Raw genomic sequence first — 21641 nt, 5'->3', positions numbered from 1 at the left:
GAGTACTTCACCAAGTACGTCACTGAGTACGTCAACACCAGACGCACACCACAGATACCAACGAGCACGTCACACCAACACACAACTTGGTCACCACACCATCGGACTCCATCGGACACTACGTCAGACCGTAGGTCAACACTTAAAACTTAATGAAAACTCTCTCTCTCTTTTCACTTAATATCTGGGTGTATCTTCTTCTCATAAGGGCAGGTCCCTCCTTATATATAAACCGTAGACTTGCTCTCCAAGTTTATTAAATGCACCTTAATGAACTTCCATTCCTATATAAGGAAACTTCCTATTCCTCTCCAAGTAACACTTCTTCTCCAAGCAAAGCCTCTTTGCTTAATGGAAAACGTCTTTTGTCTTCAACAAGATATTCTCTTTCATTTTCCAATCTCCACTTACACACACAATCACCTTAGACAATCTCCTTGTAAGCAACTTTTCCACTCGACGTCCTGCCGTACGTCTTGACACACCTTCTGATGTACATAACGAACTACATCAGAACCTCTCTGGAAATATCATCTACATACTTCTGTTCATATGATTTGTTCAAAAGCTTACAAGAGATGATAAAATATAGACCAAAGTTTAATTTTAAATATGGATATATCATATGTCGGAAGACTCTTCGAGTTTGAAGCATTGATCGGAATCTATTAGTAAAATGCTATATCTGATTTTCGTAGTTGATGAAAGTAAGTCCTTGTCTACCTCTCGTATGGTTTTATTTTAATAATAACATGTAGTTTTATTCCCCCATGTTGATGTTATTGTCAAGATAAAGATCTCAGTTAATCTTACATAGGGTGTAAAGAATACAAGTTTCCGTAACAAGTGATTTTACTCCAGTCGGTTGATGGCGTTGTGTTTTGTGTGCTAAAGTTCTGAAGACTGGAAAGTGGCAATATATACACATGTGATGTTTGTTTAGCAAAATCAATCATTATTTACCAAACTGAATTGGTTTAACATGTAGCTCGATGTTTAAAGTAGGATACTATGAAGATGCGTTTACACTTGGATTTTAATTATATGGTCTCCCTTACCAACTTTTTTTGGTTTAACCATTTACCTGTTTGGAGTATCACTTAAAACTATGAAGATGAGTTTACACTTGGATTTTAATTATATGGTCTCCCTTACCAACTTTTTTTTGGTTTAACCATTTACCAGTTTGGAGTATCACTTTAAACTTTAGTTTGCTGATAACTTGTTAATGTGTTTATGGTCGTCATCCTTCTTTGGGACCGAAACTCTGCTTATGGTTATTTTGATGTTCCGGCAAAAGAAGTAAAAGAATCGTGAATCCAATATCATGAGACAATAATGCTAAGACAATGAAATACGACAAGTGAATTATTCGTTGTAACGACCGTTTCTTCTGCTTCACTTGGTGGGCATGCATATTGAATTAAACATTTAGAATACTTCGTACTTTTGCTTTTTCTTTTTCATATTTTCTTTTTTGTCTTGTGGTATTCGTTATGTTATGTATGTATATATATTTTGGTGTAAATGTTATGTGTATATATATAAACAAGACAATAAAAATCTAAACAAGATCGGCATGCAATGCAGGTTTGTACTTTTGTTTGATTTAGGACATATAAGTGAGCGCAACAGTATATAAACTTTCATAATTGCATGTTTTGTGATCACAAAATCCTTTCTTGTTTTTTTTCGTAACAATTAATACAAATCATAAACCACAAGTTTTTTTCTTTGAAAGACTTGAAGCATTTTACGTATAAAACCAAATACATATTATATATATGTTCTATGCCCCAAAGTAGAAAGCTGAAAAGTTAGTTCATTTTTTTACTGAAGTGGTACTAAACCCTTTTATCGTATATGGGTTAATATCATCAAGTTTTAGGCTTTATGACTTGCAATCTTTGGTATAATTCGAAACTTTAAACAGCTTGGTTTTAAACTTTTAAATTTATGTTGCCACGTTAATAAAAATGGAAGAATAATTTTGTTTATATCGAACTGTTAATAGGCCACGTACACTCATGTCCAAAGGCGACTTAGCCCTAGGATTCTAAACGACTCTCATGATCTGATGTTTTGGCTGCCTCTAATTTATTTACAATTTGGCTGTTACGTTGATGGCTATTCTCTCTCCGATACAAACTATTTCACTGAATAGTTTTCTTTTTTCGCCATTTCGAACATTTTCAAACATAATATAAAGATATAAAGATACCAAGTTATCATGTGATGTATAGTAGGCGCTGGAAGAAACCTAATATCGAGTTTTGTATATTTTATTGGCAAGACAGGAAACTCACAAGAGATCTGCTCATCGCATTTTATTTGATGGTTATGAAGTTTTTTTAATTTGACTTTATACTAAGATGTTTAACAAATTTCTATGCATTTTTTAGTTACATGATATTTTAACTCTTGAAATTCTAGAGCCTTTTATGATTGATATAAATGTATCTCTGTTTAATTGATTGGTAGATATGTATTTCTAAATTCTAAATACAAATATGATCGATCCTAAATCTACATCCAAAAACTATTGTATTAGAACTCCCCTTGTATTTTTTGTTAATACAATAGCATATTTAGAAAATAATATCGAATATCTTTTCTCTAATTACTAATGAGATTTTAATTATATATTACTTATTATGTTTCACGAAGAGTGTCATTTGAGAGTTTTTCATGTATATTAAAAATAACTTAAAATTATATTTTACCCTCTATTCATACACTAAATATTTTCTTTTTTTAATTAATACACTAATACAATATGTTTAGAACTTAACTTCTATTAAAATTATGTATTGAAAATACAAAACAACTCTTTTCAAAATAAAAATAAAATTCTAAAACGACATTTTTTATGAAATGGATATAGTAGAATATAAAACTTTGGTTTTATTTTGTTATAACAAGATAAATAAAATAGTTTAACAGCATTTAATATGCATCACTGAATTGAGTGGAACATGGTATGCAATGAAGAAGAGAGCATGGAGATCAAGGATGCATGCTAAGAAATAAAATTTGCAATGGTCCCAGTCTCTTGGTAAACAAATGCTTATGAACGGTGGATAAGGTACAGTTAATTTGAATTGATTGACAGTGTTCACTCATTTAAAACTCATCAAAAATGTTGTCACAGTATTGATGGATATTTATACACATTAAAGACTAGCGTTGTTGAGAATATTAAGTACCACAATCCATTATTTCCCTACATTTTCCAAGTGTTTTAAAGAGCATAAACTGTACTACTGTTTGGAGTTCTCTATTAGTGTATATATAATAATGCTTTGGGAATTCGTTTAAAGTTTTCGAAGAATTATAAGTATGTATCAAACAATTTGAACAATTATTAAGAAAATGAATATAGTTTGTTTTATTATATTTCCTTTAAAATATAACAATAAGACAAATATACCAGAAGTACTTGCACAGTGGTTATCAACAGTTGCCAACAAAAGCTGGTTTCCAAATAATTTCAAAATAAAGTTAATTTATCGAATATGCGATATGCCATATATTATAAAGTCAGTGTGCATTTATTTTTTCCACTTACACGTTTTGATAACGACCGTAATATTATTTTATTTTGTATATAAAAGGAATGGTACGCTCGAATTGCGTTAATATAAGCATATGATAAAATCATAAAAGTATCATGCCCGCAAAAAAACTGCACATTTGTAATGTTATTTTGTTTCCCACAATGTCACTTTAGTTCTTTCAGTAATATATTATATTAATACCCGATAATTTTCGTGTGTACGTGTTACGGTGATGATATTTCTAACACTATTATGAAATTCTCGGTGTATATTATTAATTTCTAAAAACAAAAAAACAAAATATTAATCGAGTCTATTTCTTTTCTTCTCAACATGCATTAAATAAACAGTTATTTATTGGATCAATGATACGTACTTGAGCATGTACGTATAAGAAGATTGTCTACGTGTTTATTCCTGGAGAAAAACTATAGCAAAGAAAACTCAATCTCCGACTGTTTCACGTAAGAAGTTTTAACTTGTGGTATTATTTAAACCTAATATATTATTCTACATAGTGTTAAGTTTTTTTTATAACATGCATAGTTTTTAAGTTCATGGATAAAATAAAGAGTGAATGTGTGGAATATACCCGATTAAGGTTTAAATTAGCTGAATGTCCATAATTATGGATAACCCAAAGATGAATAACTTTTTGACAAATACCCTCATGCTTTATCGAAAATAAGTAACTCTAGATTTATCAGCTAAATATTTACATAGCAGGTAACAATCTACATACCAGCTAACATATCAGCTAATAATTTCAGTATCATCTAATAATCTATGTATCAAACAAATGTATCTACTAACAAATCATATATCAGTTAATGAAACTATTAACAATTAATTAGTTATCTATCAAATAGCGTCAAATCTATTTGTAACAATTAACACTTCATGTATCGATTAAGAATCCATTAAAATCTAAATAATAGCAGGTAAGTAATAAAATACCTACTAACATATATATTATCTAAAAGTTGATTGTGACTCGAAATTAGAAACATTGGAATTGGGGTGAGATAATAAGATTAGCATTATGGATGTCAAAAGAATCAGAATAAAAAAATAAAAATTTGTGTTGAATTAGAAGATGATTTGAAGAATCTATACGATAGATAAAGAGATTAGAACACATAAAAAGGAAAAGGGAGAGAGATAGAGATAATGGTATTATAATCATAAAAAATATTAAAAAGAAACAAGGATATATGACAAATTATATGGGCTTTTGGATGCATTCTTACCAATTAATCTAAAATAAAATGTACCAGATATGTCTGGCGCTAGTAAACAAACTCCCAAATTATTAGTCAGTTGAGTTTTGACCCACTAGGTTATAGAAAAAATTTAACTGTTTTTGACGTTTTTTCTCTTTCAGTAACTCGTTAATTGTCTCTGACCCCTGTATTCATGAATGAATAATATCTCGAAGATGCGAGAAATAATTCGTTTAGTATCCAAAGACACTAACATAGCTATAGTTAAGGGGGTCAATTAGCCTATCCATGTTCAAATGTTTGTCCAAATAAACAAGTTTTCTTCTGGATACTACTAACTAAAGATTAAATATTATTGTGTTGGACTATTTACAACTTGTGTAGGGATAACCCTTTCTACTTTTTTGAATGCAATAATCCTTTCTACCTTTTTTTTTTATAAGTATGTGAATTTTCGTGAATTAAGCGTTGTTGTACATGTACAAAATTTTAAAGCGGTTAAGCCATTTGCTGCCAAAAAAAGAAAAAAATAACAAATAGGCTTACATGTTGAGATTAGAATCATCAACACACAACTAAGAAAACCGAAACCACAAGCGCATCAGATTTCTGAATTTCCGTCGCCCTCTCCTTGCAGAGATTGCGTTGCGGATAAGTCTATCTATTCCTTTGAATAAGATAGGAGGGGTGGTGGTCGTTGTGTTATGAAGTCGCGCGTTGCGCTCGATCCACAATCTGTTGATCGTGCAGTCGACAGCAAGGCGTCGAAGCGTTAAAGGGCAAGTAGAGTCCTTCATATCGAGCTATTCAATATGAGAAGTCAAGGTGTGAAAGAGGAAGCTATAACCCATCCGCCTAGTTACCAGCATCCAGACTTGTTCGCTGTAGGGACATCTCAGAAATAAATGGTATATGTTGTCATCATGCTAATTGCAGAGGAGACATGATGTGTTGATAAGAGGTGACCATTCTGCAATGCCCAAGCGAGTTGGTAGTCTGTCAAGATGAGACACCCACATGTGGAAGGCAAAGCTTGGTATGTGACCTGCAAACCAAATAACATATGACCAATCTATGGGGTGTGACCGATTACGAATTGCTTCCCAGGTATGACAAGCTGAGAAAGACGTTAACGAGAATCCATCAACCTCTCATCTGTAGCAGTCTTGTTGGCTTGAGAGGCTTGGTAATTGGATAGAGCAAAGAACAATGTGCAACGTTTCAGCAGCAGCAGAGCGAGCTGGTCGGAGCAGCCATCATGTTTCAGTGCAGCAGTACCTCAATTTTGCATTTAGAGGAATGCATGTCTGTCTCGGTCCATCATAGCCAAAAAGCTTAATCAAAGGTCTCGAACAATTACAACTATCAAACCAGAAGCTTGCTAAGAGACCATTGCCTACATCACATTTTAAGAACCTTTCAGCAAGAGATCTTAATTTTAAAATGGCCTTCCAGATCCATGATCCTTGCTTGATCTCATCAAAGCTCCAAATGATAGCACCTTTCAGTATGTGTTCCTTTGTCCACTTTGCCTACAGAGATTCAGATTCGCATTGCAAAAGCCATATTAACTTCAGACAAAGAGATTTGTTTCATGTTGAGAAGTCATACAGCCCTTATCCACCTTTTGATTTTGGTAAACAGATTGTAGTCCATGAAACTTTCACAGCAACGCTGGATGTAATTTTACCATTCCAAAGAAATTTTGCACACAGAGATTCAATGGCCCAGATACAACCTTTGGGTAAGATAAACTTGAGAACCAAAAGTTTACGGTACTGAAGATGACAGAAGAGAGTAATTGTCTGCGTCCAGCATAGGAGAGAGCCCGAGAGGACGACGAGGTGAACCTGTTTTTTAGCTGATCCATAAGAGGTATGTATTCCGAGATACAGAGCTTCTGGTGCATCAAATGGAGACCCAAGCACCTGGCAGGAAGCGAGCCGAGTGAGAAGCCAAGACTTACCAGGTCTGTAGCTTCTACATGGCTCATCCCTGCAGTGAAGATTTTGGTTTTAGATTTGTTCATCACCAGACCTGACCAGGAGGATAATCTGTCCAGCGTCGCTGTTATCTGCCGTAATGAACCTTGCTCTCCGTAAAAAAATACCATAATGTCATCCGCGAAGGCAAGGTGAGTTATAGCGGGATCAGATGCTGAATGATGATATCCAATGCTGCCTGCTATAAACTCAGTGTTAAGCATTTGTCCAAAAACCTCCATGGCTAGGACAAAGAGATATGGCGAAAGAGGGTCACCTTGGCGAAGGCCCATAAACCCTCTGAAGTATCCTCCAAGTTCCACGTTTACGGAAACTAAGAACTTTGTCGTTGTTATACATTGCTCAATAAGGCTGACAAAATTTTCCGGAAACCTAAGAGCCCTCAATATGAAAAGAATGAAGTCCTAGTTAAGAGAGTTAAAACGCTTTTTTCAGATCAATTTTGAGGATGGATCGCCTAGAGATACTTTTCCAATTATAACCTTGGACAAGCTCCGAGACCAAAAGAACATTTTCTACGAGGATACGGCCCGGGATCCTTTCATGTTGTTTACTTTTAAAAGTTTATTTACAACGTTATACATTATAATTAAATATTAACGAGTAAATACCAATATAATAATAATTAGCTGAGGGCTTTACTAAGCCACACAAAGTGGTTTACGTTGGGTTTTGTTTGCAATTTTGGCTCCATAATATGAATAAATAATGTAGTGTATAGTAAACGTGCAGTGAACTTACGTATATACGGTTTTCAAATTTCAATTATTATATACAGATTTTTTTGTTGTAATATGTAAATAAGTACTTTCATAAATAAAATCCGTCGGTGTATTCATAAATTGACATTTCATGGTACGACTGAGGAAATATATTTAATTTATTGGGCGATACAAAGTTTTGTCATAATAATAAAATTAGTTAAAAGACAAAATCGACATACGGTGTCGTTTTACTTCCACGCGTTCAGCAAAACCTTTTTGTCTGCTGCATGCTCAGGTGATAAAAGCGTCGTAGATTTGGCTTACTAACAAATAATTAAACAGAATAATCAGCTGTAGCTTTACCTAATACCACAGCTTTGTATTTCTCGTTCGTTTTGTATATTTCAAGTTGATTAGGTTAGTATTTAAATCTCTAGACATGGTGGCATCCGAGAACAAACAGTGTCCCTACAATGTGCTCTCCTTAATACAGTATATTAGTACCAATTGCAATTAATTGTTTTTATATACGTTGTGATAATTAGTGGACTTCGCTTTTTATGATAGAAATCATTCATATTGAGACAACAAAAATAATAAAATAATCTTACTTATTACTCCATAAACACACAGATTTGACACTTATTAGAAATAGGTATGAGTGGATGAACAGTAAAACCAATTATAAAACATTTGATCCACAACTTCTCTTTAAATCAATTTTCAGTATTCAAGCGAAAACTAAACTGTAGTGCCACATGAAATTACAGGTCGAACCATAGTGAAATTATCACCTGTATACTATATAAATATAGAAACCTAAAGTCCACAGATGCTAAGAATTTAATTAAAGGGAGTCCCAGCTGTAAAGCCTACAACTTTTCCATCTCATTTATGGTGCGAACCTTTATTTGTCCTGCCCAATGCATTTTTTATAGTAAGAAGTACTAATATTTTTTTCATTGTATAATTTCAATTTTCAAGATACAATAATTCGATGTGTATATGCATTTTATTTTGTGTATATGTATTGGCAAATTTTCACGTGTGGACAATATATGAGTACGTAGGACAAATTAGTCGTTGGATTAGTAGTTACCAACAGTCGCCTTAATTAATAAATTAGTATTCTACTTTTGTTTTGTGTTTGTTAGAGCATGATTAACCCAGAGTTTTTATAATGAGGTTTTTAACGGAAATTAAGAAACTGTTTATTAACTTTTAACTAAAAAAATTAAGAACTGGTTTTAAATAAAGATTTTAAGAACCGGTTTTTAGTTTTTTTAGTTAAAAATTAAGAAATAGTTTCTTAACTTCCGTTAATAACTCCACTCTAAGAATTTCATGGTAATCATGGTGAAGATAATATAAACATTGATCTTAATCATAGATATATTACGACAAAGATATGAACCTGTTCATTACTCGAAAATCATATGAAGACGAAATAGAATATGCCCTATTTTTTTTGTCATCAATATCCGATTTATATTCTATAAATTATGTAATAGTTTTGTTTTTGCTAAAACATTTATTATTTAATAGTTGTGATAAAATTGATTTGTCTTGGTCTATAATATATGTATATGATTTATTTTCTTGATTTCAGCATCGTCAGATACTATTTTCCGGATGAGTGTAAGTTAATTTTCCGACCACTAATATATGAGATTTCTTGAAATAAATATAAATAATCAACGATAGATTTCGTGCCATGCCCGGTATCGTGAAATGTGGAACATGGGGTGTCTTTCTTTTTGAACTATCTATCACTAAATCAGATATATTCAGATTAGGAATTACGTCGAGTGCCAATGAGATTGTTATCATTAAAACCGTATCTTATTGATTTAAAATCCAGTTAACGTCAGTCCATGTATATAAATAAACACAGTTTAATTTAACAATACAAATATTGAACACTCAACTTGTAAAATTTTGTTTCAAGCTAAATTTGGATAGTTCAATAGCATATAAAATGTTAGTTATCAACATCTAGTTGGTATTTAGTGTTTTTTCTAGTGCATCTCCAACGTCACTCTATATTTTATTACAAAATAGAGTAAAAAATAGAACAATGAACAAAAAAAAAATATTATTGTATAAATAAAATAATATTTTAATTTTTTGTTTATTACTATTTTTTCTCTTCTATTTTAGAATAAAATATGAAGTGAGATTGAAAATGCCTTAGGATATGTCGCATATATTTCAAAATTTAGTCATAAATCTCGTACAGGGAAATAGACCTTTTGTAGTGAAGAAAAATTATTCATTTCAGTTTCAGTCATCATTTCAAATCATCTGAAAATTAGCATGCGAGAAGTGTTTGTGTGTTTTAAAGATAAAATTATCCATTACAGATTGTGATTTTCTTTCTTGGAAATGTATACTCCCTCTGTTCCTAAATATACGATGTTTTAAAGTATTTTGATGTTCCAATATATAAGATGGTTTCATTTTTCTAGGCAATTTACTTTATTAAAAACTGTGTAACCAATCATATTTAATAATCTATTTTGTAATTGGTTGAATATCATTAATTTATAGTTTTAGTGATATTTTGTAGACAAAAAGTAATTTTCTTAATATGTGTGGTTTCACCTAAACATCTTATATTTAGGAACAGAGGGAGTAATATTTACTAAAACAAATACACAGTTAGACCATCTCCAATGTATTTCCCTATTCTTTTCTCTAAAATAGAGAAACTCTATAATAGAGATGAGTTTGTCTCCAATGTATTCATTTATTTCTTCCTCTAAAAAAAAATATTTTTGATATATTCTTTTCTAATTTTACAAATAGTACCTTTTATTTGTGAAAGTTGAAAACCAACCCAATTTAGTGTAACATTCATAAAATTATGATATTATTTATACTGAATATTTTTATAGAAACTATTATGTAAATAAAAAGTATGATTATATATTTATATAAACATTATATTTTCACTAAAAAATATTTATTTTGGTTATAATTGTTAAAGTAAAAAGTTAAAGGATCATTTTGTAAATAAAAAAATATGTCTCTATTATAGAGGAATGCTATTTCTTCCTGTAAATATAGAGGTGAAAATAGCAATCTCTATTTTAGAGGAAGAAATAGAATAAAGTTAGAGTGGTTTTATCTCTAAATGCTATTATATAGACAAATATAGAGGTGAGTTAGAGATGCTCTTAGCAGCTAAGTGTTACTTCTAAAAGGGAAAAGCGCCAAATAAATTCTCAACTTTCAAAATTAGGCCAATAAAAGCCTCAACTAATTAGTAAGCCTTTTAAATCCCATATTTTTGAAATTTTCCCATTTAAATCCCGAATTTACTTTGACCAAGCCATTTAACGCATCTTAAAAGTCAACTGTTAAAAATATATTAACATCGTTAAACATTGATTACATCGTTTTAGCCTAATGAAACTCTTCTTAAATCCCCAATTCTCAAGCCCTAATTCCTAACTGTTAAAAAATTCTCTCTTTTTTTCCCAAATCATAATTCTTCTCTTCAGTGCCAAACTTATGTTTTGATAAGAGAACGAAAGTCTTTTTGATTACTTGTGTGTTCGTGAGGTTCTGAAACAGAAGCCTTTTTGGCTATTCTTTTGAATATGGGTTCCTGGTCTTTTATTGTTTACGTTTCTGGTCATTTTTTTCTTCGTGTTGAAATATGTTAAACTGTAGTTAAACATTGCGTAAGTGTTGCTAAAAAAAACATCACAGTTTACACTCTTTTAACTCACATTCAAATTCAAAGACAATGTAGCTACATTAACTTCAGATGTGTTGTGTTAGATCACTAGAACATAGCCGTGAGGTCCCACCTGATTGTGATGATGCTGTATATATGTTCCTCTTTTGCCTTGGCTTGAAAGCCGGTTGTGTTCTCGTTCATAATATCCAACTAAGTAAGGTTATTTGCAATTATTTTTTTAAGAAAGTTTATGTTTAGGTCAACGTAGTTCTAATATCTAACGGTGTTAATATGTTTTTAACAGTTGACTTTTAAGGTATGTTAAATGGCTTGGTCAACAGAAACTTAGAATTTAAATGGGAAAGTTTTTAAAATATGGGATTTAAAAGGTTTTTATTGGCCTAATTTTGAAAGTTGGGGATTTATTTGGCAGTTTTCCCCTTCTAAAAGAGCAATAAACTTGCAAAATATAAACTAATTACGATATAGACTGACTCGCATATCGATACCAAGAACTTCAAGTTTCAAGCAAGACACATGGAAAAAATTAGTGCAAACCAGCATCCCAGTTTTCATCTTCCTACAACAGGTGGACCGACCGTACATGAATCATGACCATAATCTGATCCTTACATGATGAGAAATTGATTGTGCTTACATTACTCGAGTGCATTTACAATCCAGGTGACTGAAATTACTTACTGCATGCTCTGTCAAATTTCTCTGGCTGATAAAAAAAAAATTGACTAATATCAGGATTCTACATCACTAATCCACAAATAGACTATTTGAATTTTCACACGTAAACTCAACTTTTTTCAGGAGCCTTTCAAGGCCCACCTCTGAAAATAATAATATGTCAACTAAATTTTCTTTAAACCAACAAAATTACCTTTGTGCAAAGACATGTATATTACATTTCAATATGAAGAAAGAAAGAATATAAAGAGACCAAAACTTTATTTTTATTTTTATTTTTATTTTTCAAGATGCTAGGAAATAGCCAAATCCAAGCATTGACTCTTTATCCAATGTCTTACCCTTTGTCTATAACTGTTCCTCATCTTTCACTCTCTTCACCAAACCTCTCTCTCTCTTGTTATAAGAAAGAGCACACAAGTAGTTTTGTCTCCATGGCTGCTGAGAAGAAGAAACACTTACATGAGCTTCTTGAAGATGACCAAGAACCTTTTCATCTCAACCATTACATCTCCGAACTTAGGTCTCAGATGGGTTGCTCGGCTTTGCGTGTCAAGAAACGAAAGTCTGAACACGCCACCGTTCTACCTCCTGGTTTCTTCTCATGCGAGCGTTCTTGTTTCTTCGCGACTCATAATAATTCTCCCGACCCTAGAAAGTCTCCTCTCTTTGAACTCCGTTCTCCGGCGAACAAGAAGAGTCGTGACGGTCGAGTTTTCCTTCAGATACCGACAAGAACCGCCGCAATTCTGCTGGAAGCGGCGGCCAGGATTCAGAAGCAGCAGGTCGAGAAGGCTGATAATACAAATAACAGAGCTCGGAACCTAGGAAACGGGTTTGGTATGTTCGGGTCTGTTTTGAAGCGGTTAACTAACCGTAAAGCCAAACCGTGTCTGCATAGCGCTGATGGAAACGCGGTTTCGTCTGAACGCGGGTCGGAACAGACGAGTAGTAGCACCCGGCGAGAGCGTTTGGTGGAGGTTGATGATAAGTGCTTTTGTGAGAGCCCTTTTCATTTCGTCCTCCATACAACTCCTTCTACTTCCGGTAACCGGACTCCCCACTTCACGTCGACGGCTACTTCTCCGGCGAGACGCAGTACAGAGGTTTGTTCTCATTAATTATCTTTAATTGTTTTTTATTGGTGCAAATGTTTAATATAATTATCTGTTAATAATATTTAATTATTATCCAGCAAATGCTTAAAATTAATAAAAGAATTATGAAATAGTCTAAGTTTTATATCAGATTAGTAAAATACTCCTAAACTAAAACAATAAATCTAAATTATACAAATCTAGATTATTAATCAAAAATCATAAACCACAAATTTAATGCATTTTCCACACAAAATTGCTTATTTCCTTATTTTAGAAATATTAGCAAAAAGTGTTCCAAAAACAATATATGTTTAGCAGTTTCATTTTTGAATTTTTATATATTTTCAGTAATGACTAAATAAATCCACTGCCAAATAATTCATACTAGTCATAAATTATCATACAGTAAAAAAGAGAGTAAAAAACATTCTACGGAAAAACATCTGATTAGGGCAGTGACACATGACCGGCTGAAAATTGCCTGTCTGATATTGACTGAATTATGTAAGTTCTTCAGTAGTACGGTTAAATATGTTTTTAGTTTAGAATGACGTATATGCCCCTATCCTCGACGGAACACATGTCGTAGAGCCTCGGTTTGGTGAGGGTGTTAATGTCATTAACATTTCCCCACTATGCCGATCATTGCATCCCACTAGATATTCAACTTCAAAGATTTCAAACCAAAAGACATTTTCTACCTTTTAATTCAGTAGATCAAGTCTTAAATTTAATGTAAACCAAGTCTTGTGTAGACTTAGAAAATGTCAGTATCATGGTTTTGTCAAAAAGGTGAAATCTCTTTAGGGAAAGAAAATTTAAATGTAAAATTTACCCTACATGTGAGTGGAGTATAAAGAATCTGCACCGTAAAAAGTTATATAAGTGATAGAAGAATAATAAATGTAGATAGATAGCTTAAGAAACCACCTTCATGGATATAAATTTGAATAGCTAAAATTAGTTGTGGATCCAAGGCCAAAAATAGTAAAAGACAAAAAATGGTGAAACCAAATGTGTATTAAATGAGGTGTAACAGGACGAAGATAGCGATGAGACAGAGAGCTTAGAGAAAGTGAGAGGACAAGACGAAGAAGATAAAGAAGAGGAAGACAAGGAACAATGTAGCCCTGTTTCTGTACTTGACCCTCTTGAGGAAGAGGAGGAGGAGGAGGACCACCACCAACGTGAGCCTGACCATATAAATCTCCCCCCGTGCAGCTTTGAAGTTGTACAACGTGAGTCTCTCCCCCCCCCACCATCACATGTCACGGCCCCAAAGGACTTGGAAACATAACTTAAAATTGGTCCCCAAAATGTTTTAAACTTATGAACAGGGGCGAAAAGGCGGCTACTCAAGAAGCTACGTAGATTCGAGAAGTTGGCAGGGCTGGATCCGGTAGACCTCGAAGGGAAGATGTCAGAAGAAGATGAAGAAGAGGATGAGGAGAGCGAGGAAGACGATAACGTAAGGGTTTATGATTCGGATGAAGAATATGAGGATGTAGATGATGCAATGGCAAGAGAGAGTGGAAGCGCGGAAGAGGAGAGGAGGAAGAAGAATGATGAGAGGAGGAAGAAGAATGATGAGAGGCAGAAGAAGTGGAGGATGATGAATGCATGGAGAGTAGGAATGAGTGCGGAGGAAGATGTGAACGTGGTGGTGCAGAAAGATATGAGAGGAGAGTCCGGAGAATGGACAAAACACGGTGGAGAAGTGGAGGAGGCCGTGTCTGATCTTGAGCTCTCTATATTCTTCTTCTTGATTGATGAACTTTCCCATGAACTTGTATCTTCTCCTCCATGAACAACTAATGAGTTTTATCAGAGTAGCTAGGTTTCTAAATATCTTTGACTTGATAACGTTAATCCTAGAATTTCATAATTTCTTATTACTTAGAATTCCATAAAAATGTCACAAACGTTAAAATTCAGTCCGGTAAAAGCATCACCAATTTAAAATTCCATTTTTTTCTTCTAAAATATAATAAAAAAATAGAGTAAAATTGATTCAACATAACTTCATATCTCACTTCATAATAAAATCATGAATAAACAAAAAAATATTCTCTATTTATGGAGTAAACTCCATTGTAGAGTAAGATATGAGTTTAATTAAAGCATTTCTTATTTTATATTCCATTTCATTCTATTTTTTAAAATGGAGCGGGGTTGGAGATACCCTAACCCTCGGACCATCTTGATTATGACCATGACCACATGTCTGTTATTATCTGATGTTTTAATGTTGTAATTCATGTCTTGTAAATACATAAAAAGTTGGACTGACTTAAAATTCATGTGTCACTGAACAACAATTTGTAATCTATTTCTCTATTAAAATTGTCAACATGTTTACTATATGGATTCAAACCCATGATCCAATTTTTTTTGTGTACATGAGTTGTTGAAAAAAAAACACTCTAAGTTCCACCAAATTTGAACGTAAAATACTGCTTAATTGTCCCAAACAGACCGGATCATGCCTATTCAACTTTCATGCCGTATTAAAATACTCACATTGAAGGATCAAGAAATGGATCCACGTCTAAACAGCGTGTTCCTCACGAACGAATCAAGTTTTAGCTTGAGACAAGTATACACATCTTATTTCAATAAGCCATATGAATATGATCGCAACATAGTACATCAATATATATTACAACATAAATACTTTCTAATAACCAATGTTTCCTGTACTACATTTTTTTACTCAAAACCAATTAACAAATAAATTAGTAAGTTGACTGATCTACGCTTTTGTATATACACTGTTGTAGTTATTTATCTTTTCAGCTGTGAGATTCATAATCGGATAGAACCATACTTGACGATATCTTTTGAAGCTTTTTTCGGACTTGGACATGAATGACTCGATTGACACCTGTGACACCAACCGATACTTTCTAGCATATTTGTATATCTTCTAGATTGATCACTTGAATATAATATGTATAGAAAATCTTTTTTCTTTGGAGCTATTTAACTCAAAGTAAAATAATTAGAATCACTGGTCTAGTTTCTTCAAAGAAACTTCCGAGCAGCGAAAAGACCATATGATTGGACCAAGTCATTAAACATAACTACTAATTTATCCTTCATTGAAAAATACACATCTAACTTTAAAATCTGAAATAATGATGGACCAACCTCCATTATGTGACGATCAACTGGACCACAAAAATAAAAATACCAATCACAAAGACTATGCTAGTCCCAAAACTACCCCTCAACACCTTTTTAATAACATCATTTTCACTAATTCCACACCAATAAAAATGGTTGACACGGCCGAGCCACCGCCTAAGGTCTCCATACACGACGGAGGAGAGAGCCTCCTCAAGATCCGCATTAACAGTATGCATAAGAAGCTAAAGGAGCCACCAAGATTGCTCAGCTCAGCCGCTGGAAAACCATCTTGCTCCATCTTCCGAGTACCTCAGAGCATGATTGATTGCAACGGTAGATGCTATGAGCCCCGAGTGGTCTCCATAGGACCGTACCACCGAGGCCACACACACCTCCAAATGATGGAAGAACACAAATGGCATTACCTAGATGCTCTCCTCACTCGAACCCACCAAACAAAATCCTTAACCCTAGAGGATTACATGAAGACCGTCAAGAGCGTTGAGGACGAGGCACGAGAGTGTTACTCCGAGAGAATACACATGAAGTCACCCTAGAGGATTACATGAAGACCGTCAAGAGCGTTGAGGACGAGGCACGAGAGTGTTACTCCGAGAGAATACACATGAAGTCAGATGAGTTCAACGAGATGATGGTTCTTGACGGTTGTTTCATTCTTGAGCTGTTTCGTAAAGTCAGTCAACTTGTTCCTTTCCAACAAGACGATCCAATCGTGGCCATGGCTTGGGTGCTTCCTTTCTTCTACAGAGACTTTCTACGTATCGAGAATCAAATCCCTTTCTTCGTTCTTGAATCTTTGTTCCGTCTCACGAGAGGTGACGACGAGAAAGAGACCAACGCTTCTTTACCGTCTCTAGCGTTTGCGTTTTTCAACAACACTATGCACAGAACACACCAAGATCTCGCGAGGTTCAAAGACCTAAAATCCAAACACCTCCTTGACCTAGTCCGGTCAAGCCTCCTCCCAGAGAGTGAGCTTCACGCGAGGTCAGTAACCAATCCAGGGAAGAAGAAGGTACCGTCAAACATCATCCACAGCATCTCGAAGCTCCGAAGAGCTGGGATCAAGATCCGCGAGCTTAAAGACGCGGAAAGCTTCATCGTTGTGAGGTTCAGACACGGAGCGATCGAGATGCCTAGCATCACCGTCGACGACTTCATGAGCAGTTTCTTACAGAACTGCGTGGCGTACGAGCAGTGCCACGTGGCGTGCTCCAAGCATTTCACGACGTACGCTACGTTACTAGACTGTTTGATGAATACTTACAAAGACGTTGAGTATCTATGCGACCAAAACATAATAGAGAATTATTTCGGAACAGAAGCTGAGGTTGCCGGATTCGTGAACAGTCTAGGCAGAGACGTTGCGTTCGACATGGCGGATTGTTATCTTAACGACTTGTTTAAAGATGTGAACGAGTATTACAAGAGTAGTTGGCACGTGGAATGGGCTAGTTTCAAGTACACTTACTTTAGCTCTCCTTGGTCTTTTGTCTCTGCTCTTGCTGCTTTTGTTCTTTTGATCTTGTCTATTGTTCAGACTATCTTCACCATCTTCCAGGCTTATCAAAGATAAATTTCATTTCGTTTATTGCAATTCATCTAATTTGTTGGTCTATGATTGAATGGCACATGATATACTTTATGATAATGTTTTTGTAGTATTATACTAGTGGAACTATTTACTAGTATTATTAAGCACAATAACTTGTTTGGATTTTTTGTCCAGACGTATCATGCATCGATAATGTTCGAGCATTGCCTGGAGATGGATGATATTATATACTTTTCCTGGAACATCTAGATATATTTATTAATATTAAGAGTGAGTTAATGACAACTATTCTGAAATTAATCAAATATAAGGGTTTAGTTTTTAAAACAATACGAGATTGTTTGATAGCATGACTGTAGGAAATGGTCAATTAAATAGAAAATGTCAACGATCCTCTTTGCTCTGTGGATCAACTCATTCCAAGTGACAGCTCATGCTTCATAATGAAAGTCTATAGTAAACCCCATTGATACCTATAATAAACATACCACCCTATTTTTCTTTTTAAATTTAGTAATATTTGAAGACTCTCTGGTCTAACGGGTTACCATATATTAAGCGCTTTTTGACCACCTGAAATTCGATTTTCAGAAAACATATCGCGATCATGTGTTAGATGCTTTTTTTTTTTGGTAAAGGTACAAGCATTAGAAGCACTTGCTTCCAGCCCTGTCAAGAATATCTAAATTTTCGGTCCTATAATTTTAAAATCTTTATAGTTTATTTGGTTTATCCATGTTGTCTGAAAGTGAAAGATATTCGAACCTTTACGATCCTTTTTGAACGTTTTTTCATGCTTTTTTCTTTCAAATATATTAACTAATAGATCCAAATTTTGTTGTTTGCTTCCGGCCTTTAATTTTATAGGGCCGGCCCTGGATGCTTACATATAAATATATATCTAATGTTGTCATGAATTTACTATGGATAAGAGAATGAATAATGTATCACAGTAGATTAAATTTATCATCCATAATTAAGGTACTCTAAACAGATATGTATGTCATATGATATGTTTTGTGTGTTTCTTTCAATAGTTATATAAACATTTTAAAATGGTGTTCGGAAAAAGGAACCTTCCAAGAAGGGAAAACAAAAATCTGGAATACGAGTAGTGAAGGACCTTTACAATTTCAACGTCACTAGTACCTATGTTTGATATTTCGTGTTGGCCAAGTCTCTCGAAGAAGACTCGGTCGCCGTTTAATTCTTCTTCTTTAAATCATGCCTTCCCCCAACTGCATATATAATCACATAGACACACAATCCAACATACACATTTCAAACATCAATTACCAAACGAAACACCAATAATTTTTCCTTCTGTTGCTTTCAAGATCGTTATTTTGTGAATTCTCGATTAACACGAACGCAATAATGAATGAAAAAACATTGATCTCTAAACCTAGCAGACCAGACAACATACCTGAGCCACTAGATCGTAAAGAGAATCAAGGGATGATTCAAGATGACGAGCGTTCTAAGCTTGATAGCCGCATTAATATTCACACGACACGCTCTCGAGGCGGCAGTCTAGTCGAGGAGGTCATCGACAAGCTTGAGAGATTCAAAGTACGTACGGTTAACATCTTGGTGGGAGTAGAAGCTGATGAACAGAAGAAATAAAAGTACCAAATGTTGAATCCATTCATTCAATTCTAACCAACAAAATTTCACCTGTCCACTGCTCTTCATGTGCAAGGATTGTTTTATTAATCTTCAAGCCAATAAATATGGGCCTGTAAGGGCCCGGGTCACCAAAATTGTGGGCTACATGGGTTATTATAGTTTAAAATGCTCATATAGGTCAAAACTGTTCCGAGCCTTCGTATATGTGTGTGTAGTATATTCCCATACATATCAACGGGTTCTAATTTGTCAACTGTTAATGTTAAATAAGCTGTTTCTTTGGAAACCTATGTTGTTTAAACTATTTTATGTATAAATTCGGATGCATTGTGTAGTTGACAAGCGTCGTGCTCGAAAACAAATTCAAAACTTTACCAGTATGAGAAAATAATCTACTTTCTTATTAAAACATCAAAGTTAACGAAAAAAAAAAATCAAAGTTAACATCAAAGTCAAACTAATTATCTCTCTTTAACATTCATTCAAAAAAAAAACATCAAAGTTAATACGATTTACTCAGTTTCTTAATATTAAAATATATAAAAACCGAAAAAGAGAAGAAGAAAAAATATTTTTAAACTCTAACAATTGTGAAATACTCAAATTGATATCAAATATATTTAGTTTATGTTTAGATTTTAATTAATTAATAAAATTATACATATTAAAAAGATGAGATGTCCACAAGAAAAAATATATCAATAATAATACTCTTAGTTTCTAGTATTTTAGAATATTATCAATTATCATAAACAAGATATGAGCCCGTTGTGTAGCAACGAGTTTTGTTTGATGTTTTAATTTAATAAAAATCACAAAATAATAAATCATTTTATTACAGTTTTATGATTAATTTTTTTGCATATGTTGTTTGAGATTTATTTTATAATTAAAACATGTTTTCGCACGTAAGTTCAAGTTAATATTTGTATTTTATAATCATCGTGCACAGATGAATTGTTATAAACTTTGTACTTCGGATTATAGAAAATACTATACCTAAATATTTAAATTGAACACAACCCGAAATAAGAAATCGAATGAAAATTAAAAAGAAATGAAAGTCAAATACACCAATCGAGTCAATGACAACATTATACATATTCTTATGTACTAATTTAATGTTTTATTAAATAAGTCTTTAAACTTTTATTTTGCTAGAATTTTTTTTAAAAAGGAAAACATTCTATTTTATAAATCTCCTTTTTATTTACAATAAAAAATATAAAAAATAATATTAAATACTCTTTTACAATTTTTTTTAAGATTTTAGAAAAGGAAAATTATTGTCATATAACCTATTATAATTATCTTCTATTTAAAATTTCAGAAAAAAATAAAATTGTTATCAAATAATCATTTTTAGTTATTAATAAATAATTTTAAAATTACTATTTTGACAATTCATATCAATACTAATAAAATTGTTATCAAATAATTATTTTTAGTTGTTAATTAAATACTTTTTAGTATCATGTTCATCATTAAATACTCTCTTAAAAATATTATCAAATAAATTTGTACAATTCTCTTTTGGTTAGGACTTAAAAATATGATACAAAATTTTTTGTTTAGGATTTTTTTTATAAAAAAGAAAACAACTATCAAATATTCTTTTACAGTTTTTTTAAGGATTTTAGAAAAAGAAATTAATATTACATAATCTTTTACAATTGTATTTTGTATAGGATTTAGAAAAATAAAATTTCTATCAAATAATTATTTCTAGTTAATATTAACTATTTTTAAAAGTTGCCATTTTCAAAATTTGTTTTTATTATCTTATTATATATTTTAATCATTATATATTTAAACACATGTTACAATATTAGAAAGAAAATTAGTATCAAATAATCTTTTACAATTATCTTTTGATTAGGATTCTGAAAAAGGAAAATTACTATTAAATAATATTTATAATTTTTTTTAATAAAATTTGTTTTTGTTAATATCTTAATATATATTTTTAATTATGAGATAGATTAACGGGCTTTTTGCAGAATTGACCTATAACTTAAAGTCAAACACAAAACTAACCTCCTTTTTTTTTGAAAATTGGTTTTGCCCTATTCACCCCACAAGTTCATATAATTTACGAAAATGCCATCAATTTTTTTTTCTTTTTTTTTTCCGAAAATGACATTTTTACTCCCTCACCCTCATCATCTTCAAGTAATTACAAGATTGCCATTGTCATCAATACCACAACCACCATGAACAACCAATTTGAAGCTCTTAATGCTCCCAAAATCGATTTACCCTTCTTCTTTTTCCATTCTTGTGAACTAAACACAACATATCTCTCACTTTCTCTCCACAATGAGCTAAAAAAA

The 21641-nt window shown here is 32.8% G+C and overlaps 2 protein-coding genes across 3 annotated transcripts; both read left to right on the top strand.

The window, feature by feature from the left end:
• Nucleotides 1-12212: 12212 nt before the first annotated feature.
• Nucleotides 12213-14820, top strand: LOC106337544 (probable serine/threonine-protein kinase kinX). Its single transcript, XM_013776652.1, has 3 exons — nucleotides 12213-12980; nucleotides 14014-14212; nucleotides 14312-14820. The coding sequence occupies exons 1-3, from the start codon at nucleotides 12309-12311 to the stop codon at nucleotides 14779-14781; spliced, it is 1341 nt and encodes a 446-aa protein (XP_013632106.1). The 5' UTR covers nucleotides 12213-12308; the 3' UTR covers nucleotides 14782-14820.
• A 1338-nt stretch (nucleotides 14821-16158) lies between these two features.
• LOC106340667 (UPF0481 protein At3g47200-like) lies at nucleotides 16159-17715 on the top strand. Of its 2 annotated transcripts, none has more exons than XM_013779511.1 (2): nucleotides 16159-16615; nucleotides 16699-17715. In XM_013779511.1, the coding sequence occupies exons 1-2, from the start codon at nucleotides 16253-16255 to the stop codon at nucleotides 17698-17700; spliced, it is 1365 nt and encodes a 454-aa protein (XP_013634965.1). In that variant the 5' UTR covers nucleotides 16159-16252; the 3' UTR covers nucleotides 17701-17715. The 2 variants fall into 2 exon arrangements, with proteins under 2 accessions (XP_013634965.1, XP_013634964.1); XM_013779510.1 differs by having other exon boundaries at nucleotides 16159-16645; nucleotides 16729-17715.
• The last annotated feature ends 3926 nt before the right edge of the window (nucleotides 17716-21641 follow it).

Source organism: Brassica oleracea, chromosome C4, assembly GCF_000695525.1.
Source record: "Brassica oleracea var. oleracea cultivar TO1000 chromosome C4, BOL, whole genome shotgun sequence".
NCBI lineage: Eukaryota > Viridiplantae > Streptophyta > Magnoliopsida > Brassicales > Brassicaceae > Brassica > Brassica oleracea.
This window is presented reverse-complemented; position numbering and strand designations above follow the sequence as displayed.